The sequence below is a fragment of the Rhyacophila brunnea genome, unplaced genomic scaffold (assembly GCF_057557595.1).
Source record: "Rhyacophila brunnea isolate RB1 unplaced genomic scaffold, BYU_Rbru_1.0 scaffold_88, whole genome shotgun sequence".
NCBI lineage: Eukaryota > Metazoa > Arthropoda > Insecta > Trichoptera > Rhyacophilidae > Rhyacophila > Rhyacophila brunnea.
In genome coordinates, this window is record NW_028233359.1 from 583,788 (window position 1) to 592,232 (window position 8,445).

Sequence of the window (8,445 nt, forward strand, 5' to 3'; positions counted from 1 at the left end):
GCGTAATTAAATTTATAGTGTTGTATTATAATTATAGTACGGTTGGTATCAATGATTGAATGTTATCGTAGGTATAGTAGGCCTTGGCTAACAACTTTTAAAATGATAAAATTGGCAACGGAAATGGATGGTTTCACAAAAAATGATCGATAACTTAGGTACCTAGGTACTGTCAAACGGTAAATTTTCACTATGGAAATATGTATATCTCATTTGACAACAGAATTTCATAACACAATCGTTGGTCATAACGAATATCAACACAGGAAAATACAATAATAAAAACGATTTTGTATCTAAATAGGTATATTTATTATTTTAATTAGTTTCATTTACCATACAAATAATTCTAAATATTACAAGCTGAGTAGGAATTATTGCTATAGAAATTCAATACTTTATAAATATATCACCAAGGATCAAATTTGCAACTGTTCTCGAACAAGAACTTCTTGTCCACGAGTTAAAACCATGAACTTAATATCCCGTGCAGTGCAGCTCGCATTTCGTTATAAAACGAGGTACGCCCTTAAATTTATTATTTCATGACACGCTCCCGTGGTGTTATGAAAAATATGTGTAAAACGATCAGGACTGCAGTTACAATTATTATTAGTAAACTATAGTGAATTGCAAAGAAAAGAGTCGCGTCGAAGGAGTCGATACATTATTTAAAACACGCATGCCGTGCGCGCGTTGCCGCCATGACAGGTACGTCACTGAGAAGTCTCCTTTATGCATCTACAGACTTCCTGTTATCGCCAATTTCTTCTTATCGGACTTATAGTAGGTTAATAACTATTCTTTTGGATACTAGAAAAGTTGATAATGTAATTTACAGCCCTGTCAAGCTGTTTTGTTATTTTATTTAGAATTGTTCAGATAAATAGGTTTTTCTAGATATCTCTATATACATATTTAAAAACACAACTTGGTGATTTATTTTAGAGAACCTACCTATTGCGCTTGTAATAGAATGCATGGCAATGGAAAGCGAACCTAGTTTATCTCTATTTAAATCTATCTCAATTTTGTTATTCTGTAATATGTATAACCGCATATCGACTTCTGATGCTCTTCATGGTGTCTTATGAATAAAATTCGGCATAGGTGATGGAGGGGGGTTAAGGCTGTATCTCAGTTGACGCACGGTCTAAAAAGATCGTGGCTAGGCGATGCGCGGATTGCAGGTCGCGTGTGCAAATGACGCAAGCCAAACTAAATATAATTTGTCATATAAATCCAACATACGTCCATTTTATGTACTGTGTATTGTTCTATTAGTAACAATAATAATATATTCATTGACATGTTTTCTTTTTAAAGTAAATGGGTAACGTTTTTAGTTATCTTTACACGATTTAAGAAGAAATACGCCCGTCGTTATCACGAAACAAAGTGACGTGTTTCCAGCTAGACGTTCTCTTTCAGAATGCGAGCGAGTTCAAAATTTCGACGCGCCAATAGTTGAAAATTATTTTCCGTTTCACTGATGTATCACCTTAAGGTTTTAGTGAGTTTATTGATCTAATTATTATTGATTTCTGCAAGTGAAAGATTGTTCGTGGTTTTTCACCAGAATGTGTAATTATTAAATGTCTTTTGAGTTGAATATTTTCAGATTTTTATAAAAACTCACATTGCATTCAGTGTTTTTTCATCGGTATGCATAATTTTATGTCTTTTGAGTACACTAATTGTGAAGAATTTTTTAAAACATACATCGCATTGGTGAGGTTTTTCACCCGTATGTGTCATTTGATGTGCCTTTAAATGATAAATATACAGAAATTTTTTAAAACACACATCGCATTGATGTGGTTTTTCACCCGTATGTGTCATTTGATGTGTTCTTAAATATCTAATTTGCAGAAATTTTTTAAAACACACATCGCATTGATGTCGTTTTTCACCACTATGTGTCATTTTATGTGTTTTGAGTTCACTACTTGTGATGAACTTTTTAAAACACACATCGCATTGATGTGGTTTTTCACCTGTATGTGTCATTTTATGTGTTTTTAAATGATTAATTCGTAGAAATTTTTTATAACACACATCGCATTGATGTGGTTTTTCACCAGTATGGATCAGTTTATGGTTTTTGAGTTCACCCTTTGCGATGAATTTTTTAAAACACACATCGCATTTGTGTGGTTTTTCACCCGTATGTGTCATTTTATGTCTTTTTAAATTACCAATTTGCAGAATTTTTTTAAAACACACATCGCATTGATAACGTTTTTCACCAGTTTTAAGATGGTTAGACTTCATGCATGAAACGTAGTGATTATTTAAATGTTTTACAGTTTCAAACACTCCACAACAATTATTACAAATAAAGTTACGTGGAAAATATGTAACTCTTCCCAACTTAATTCGAACCTCCTTTGGCAAGTAGAATTTCTGAAATTCATGTTTGATGTTCTGTTCATCGATGGTTATTTCCGAATGCTGCATCATCATTTTTCTGTTTTTTTTGATTGCATGTGCTATTTTGTTGTTACTCGGGTCATTATCAACCGTATCTTTTTTAACGATATCCAGTGGTTCACTCTTGCGTACTGCAAAACATTTATGGGTAGAAATCTACAAAAAGAATAGGAATATTAATAAATCCAAAGCAATACTATCTATAAAATATCAATTAAATATACTTATGTTCTAATGTTCTCTAATATAGCACTGATATTACGTCGCTTGTTAAGTGTTTTTCTGTTAAAACGATACGTTACACTGCGCCACTCGTTGACATTTATGATCAAAATCTTTTTTTTTTAATACGGTGAACATTACAAATTATATGCTATAATTACAACATGGCATGGATTAGTTTAGACATTAAAAAAAAATAACAAGGAAGTCACCAAATGAGTTAGCAGACCCTATTTTAAGAATTTATAAAACAATACCCACTTATACTCATCCTGACCCAGGTGAAATATGTCAATATCTGAAGTGATTTGGTTGTAAAAACTTATTGCCCTCCCAATTGGCATTACCAATGGCATTTTAGTGTTATACCTTGGGAAAACAAACAATCGATGCCTTCAACTCCTAAGATAATTATAAGAGACACACAAACCAATGCCAACAAGAAGTGCAGAGTTTTCATTTACGCTGCGTATAAGTCGGAAAAAATATGTAGCTAAATAAAAATACTTAAGTAACAGTATGTGAGCATACCTAATGATTAGTATAACTAGTACGGCAAATCTTCATGAATAGAACAACGCTAATAAAACATCCAAATTTACTTAGAAAAGCTGTTGTCGATTTACGCAGCTTATAACTGCATTTTAGGGCAAAATTGCGTTTAGCAATGAGGCTCATTTTTGCTTAACGGCTTTGTTAATAAGGAAAATTGCCCACACGGAAAAGGACCACTTTAGAAGACTCCCTAGATCCACAAAAAAGCACCGTTTGGTGCGGTTTACAGGCTGGTGGCATCGTCGAACATTTATTAAAAAATGGGTCCAAAGCTCCACGTTAAGGTCAATGGATATCCCTATCGAACTATGATTTATATTTTGTTTTAATACGGAATCTTTCGGCAGAACAGTCATTTCAATAGGATGTGCCAAAGAGTCACCGCAACCATCGCCTTATTTAAATCAAGATTTGGCGATAGATTGATTTTAAGAAATGAACCTGTCAGTTGGAATACAGGGTTGTGCGATGTTATATCTCTGGATTACTTAGTGTGCGGCTTCGTGAAGTCACTGGAATAAGCTGATAAACCAGCAGTATTTAACGTATTAGAAGCCTACATTTCCCATACTATACGACCGACAGTGCTTTAATAAAAGTAGACCAAATTCCTCGCCCAGAATTTGCTTGATTGAGAATACTAAGGCCACATGCCCGAAATCATTTTCAAATGTTAATGCCATGAAGGTGTCGATTTTTCGAAAAAAAAAAATTAAATTTAACTTATAATCTTTTTTACAATTTAAAGTTTCATCGGACTTAAAAAAACAACTAAGCATACCTCATCTAATGGCTTGTATTGTAGGTAAGAGCAGCCAGGTTGAGTTAATTCATCATTAATTTGGTGCATTGCATTCTCGACAAATTCTTCTTTGACGATAACTCCCTCATCATTATTCTCATACTTAATATTCATCAGAACGTTTTCACGCTTCTGAAAATAACAACATTATTAATATTATGTAACAGTATCATGATTACGATTAGCCAGAAAGAGTTTCCCAGAGCTCTTTCTTCCATCGGTGGCCCCCAAATTATGACTTAATTTGGTAGGTAAATGTATAATCACCGAACGACATTCCAATGTTATGGGCAATCCGACAAAATAGTGCACTCTTGCGGTCATTCTTGTTTGTTTTAGTTCAATTGAGAGTACATATTACAGATGGCTGGGTTTGTTTTTTAAAATCCATTAAGCCTTACCTATACCCAACCAAAATAAATAAAAAAATTCTTCCATCTATAAAATATCAAAAATTCTGTATGATATAATATATTGAGGCTTAGGTTCACAGGGATTTTGTTAAATTTTAAAAACTATCAGTAAATTATTTTGGTGTTACTTCAATGAAAATAAATACGTAGATACGAACGATGAAGTTTTGTGTGCACCATATTCATGTTGAATATTAGCAGCCTATTTACACCCTTTGCCGCTGGATGATACCCATTTTGTATTACAATATAATATATATATATAAGTTTAGTATAGTATACAGATACGTATCAGATGACAATGTATTATAATACATTATATACCTAACAACAATAATCAAATGAGCATATATATTAATTATATGAGTCACCTGTGAACCACTGCCAAACGTTGACGCATCAAACTTTTCATACAAGTGACTGCTTTTGTCGACGGCTTGTGCGCATGGAAAAGTCACTTCACCTAAAGTCAGCGACGCATCGTGCATACGTTTATGGTACTTCAAAATGTGCGCAGTTGAAAAAAAATTACAACACACGTTGCAAACAAAATTTCTATCGAAAAATGAAGCTCTGTGTAACCTTAGACGGACTTGTTTCGCAGAAGTAAGCGCTATTTCCTTTTTGATGTCCATTTCTTGCACTTCAAGTTCACCAAATAACTGTGCAGATTGTCTCTCAAAGATATCAGGTGCAATCATACAATCCATGTCGCGGTATACGAGCGGAGTCTGTCAAGAAATAAAATACAAACATAAATCAATCATAATATTTACACTAACAATATAAAAAATCAAACGACATAAAGAATGTAAAGTTTCTGGACTATGACCACCTAGAAGGGCAATTTTTTACGAACCAGTATCGAAGTCATTGTATGAGAAAGTGATTAGAATGTATGAGAAATTTAATTTCTAATTAGATTTTGACAATCGCGTCTGAAAGTGGCGGAGACTTTTGAGTTTCATAAGCTTTGACGGTTGAGGCGCGGAGACGCATGTCGGAACGTTATGTTGAAAGGTTCTTTATTTATTGTTTTTTGTCTTTTACATATTACCGTTGGAAGTGTTGTTTTGTATTTAAATTCGCAATAAAGTATGTATCGTGTACATACATATTTTATTAATATTAGGTTTGTAAAATACATCGGAAGTTCCGTTCACATTCTCGTAGGTACTGAATATTGTAATAACACTATTATAAGGTAATATTGAAGTAAGCATGTTCTTTAACAATCAATCGTTTTAAGAATTCAGCGATAACTAATAAGTACTGATTAAATAATATGATAATATCATTACCACATTTTAGGTTATTTTACACGTATCCAAAATGGAAGTGATTCACGCTGAAATTTAGTTGTTAAGAGTTGGTAACCGGACGGATCCATTCAAAATAACAGACGAGGCGAAATGAAGACGATGTGAAATGATTCCGGTTATCGAAACCATTGGCAGATATATTCATTTCCAGGATGGAAAATCTAATGACAACCCCAACTAGCTGTCATGTGAGCATAGACAAAAATATAATGCAAACTCTTACGCGACCATAAATGTGCATTCAGTATTTTTGTTGCATTATTGGACACCGTTTGAAGCACTATGCCTCCTTTGGAAATACTGTTGCGTTTTGCTTCTTGTTTGCGTACCGCTTTGTTCAAAAATTGCCATTCAGCTGTCGAGTCTTCACGATTGAATAGGCACGTCAATGAGGTTTGATTTTATCGCTGCGCTCATGGATACACCCTTAAGCCCGGTTCGGATCAGGCGAGTAGTTTATTCAAAAGGCGAGTAATTTAGTAACTAAACGTGTACGAACAGAAAAATCCAAACCAAACCACTTCTGACGGTCAGAAAATGGTTTGAAGTTTGCTGGTACAGTGAACTAAACGTTATATCTAAAACTATTCCGGTTTATTTATAACGCATGCGCAGTAGGCCAGTTTTGACCTGTCAAACCGTTTAGCTGGAATGTTTAAATTTATGTTGTCATGCAGCATGGTAGGTAATTTAGTAAATTTGAGGCTTACATTAATGTTACAAAAAGTTTTGACAATAGAATTGGTCTATTCTCACCCCATTTCACGTAGATATTGCTTCCGTTTATGGTATTTTATGGCTGCAAGTAGTTCTTTTTATAGACAATATGCTTCTATTTCCTACATAAAAATGACTTACGGGCGATTAATTTTATTCACCAAACAATTGAGCACAATTTTAGATAATCGCATTAATTATTGCTTTACATTCGAATGCATGTGATGTATAAATCATCATATTTAAATATATTTCCGTGATTTAACAAAAGATGTATATACCTACTCATAACTGTCTCAAAATATTTGTTTTAGCAATTGCCAATAGCTCGAATCTACTCCGCAATCAATAAAGGAAACAAGTTTGACCGACTTATAATATAAAGGTTCCTAATCAATATTCAAAGATGCATTACAAATTCAAAACTTCAATATAAGACGGCATCAATGGAAGAAAACGGCACATATACCTACGTACTATTGAACGAACCTGATGTATTGGCCTATAATCTGAATACGAACAACCTTGTTGAGGATCTTGATCATATAATGGGTGTGATATATCATCAATAATCTCGCGCTTGACGACAGCTGGTTGATTATCGAATGTTTTATCGGAGAGGTCCGCCTTATGGTACTGAAAAAAGCATTATTAAAAGCATATATAGAACTATAAAACCAATTCCAGTTTATGTAACGTCCGTACAACGATGTATAATAATTATATTTAATATGAATAGGTAGATAACCTAACCTATATCACATGTATTGTATTTGTATTGTATAAACATGTATTTTTTTTAAACAAAGTTTAATATCAACTTATGTTCCTACATAGTTTGTTAAAAAGCACAGTTTATAATATTAAACCAATCATTGTTATTCGCAATCTAATGTTATTGTAAAATAACTTAGTTTCCAAAAACTAACCTCGAAATTGCAACTTGAAACGTCCGCATTCTCTTGCGTTACATGAGTGCGAGGGTCCGGGTTGTTCGGATGGCTAGTCAGCGTGTCAAACAAAGGCTTGCCTTCTATATTGGAGTGTTCTCCATCACATTCTTGCTTTACATCCATGTTAAGTGTAAATATGGCAGGAACAACGTGACAGACAGGATACATTCAGGTTAATATTAGAAAAGTGTTGCCACAATACTGAAAAGTGTTTACCGTCGAAACTAATATCAATTAATAATAGATACAAACGCTAACTTGACTCAGTGATACACCTTAATAATAATTATATAATGTTTTGTTGTCAAAACAAAACAATGAAGCGAAAATGAAAATGAGCATTTCCTCAATCATAACGAGATCAGCGCATCTCGGTTTTCAAATGCCAAAATGGCCCATCTGCATTTTTTCTATTTTCAAGTTTTCTTCTACAGATGTTGTTAAATACAATATTAATCATCAACGCGGCAAAACAACATATCTGTCAGTGAAATACAAACCAAATGCCACACGTATTTTAAGCCAGGCACACGTACATTGGGTGTGATTTGCATCATGCACGGATAGACAAGGCAACGTCAAAAGACATGGCCCTTTGACAATGTCTTGTTCGTTATACTTACCTACAACTTGAGCCTTACTGAATGGGTAGGTAGGCAATAAAGTTTCCCTACTTTATTGTATTAATTGATTTATTATATAGGTTAAAAATATTAGTGTAGGTATTGAGATATCTCTGGTCCTGTGGCTAGCTCGGGATGTTGGTAGGACCCGGGATTCACAAAAATTAAATGTCTTTCTTTGTTGAACAAGTTGCTTTATATTTTAAACGGTTATTTTCACAAGGAATTATGTTTAACAGTATCAAAATTAATCTTTTATTGTTACGTTCCTGATGCTAATTATATCGCTTATATTCTAATTATTATTAATTATCTGAATTCGTTTTGTTGTTAAGTTTTTAGCGAGGGAATTCACGAACTCAATACCACGTCCTCCCGCGACTATGTGCCTATTTTTTCTATTGT

General features: G+C 33.6%; 1 protein-coding gene across 1 annotated transcript; it reads right to left on the reverse strand.

Annotated features, from left to right (window-relative positions):
• Positions 1-308: 308 nt before the first annotated feature.
• Positions 309-7,584, reverse strand: LOC147063742 (uncharacterized). The gene is made up of 5 exons (XM_085959350.1): positions 7,394-7,584; positions 6,954-7,100; positions 5,008-5,156; positions 3,992-4,144; positions 309-2,589 (listed from the first exon to the last, which is right to left on the reverse strand). Exons 1-4 carry the CDS (start codon positions 7,538-7,540, stop codon positions 4,126-4,128), a joined length of 462 nt encoding a protein of 153 aa, XP_085815476.1. The 5' UTR covers positions 7,541-7,584; the 3' UTR covers positions 309-2,589; positions 3,992-4,125.
• Positions 7,585-8,445: the final 861 nt, after the last annotated feature.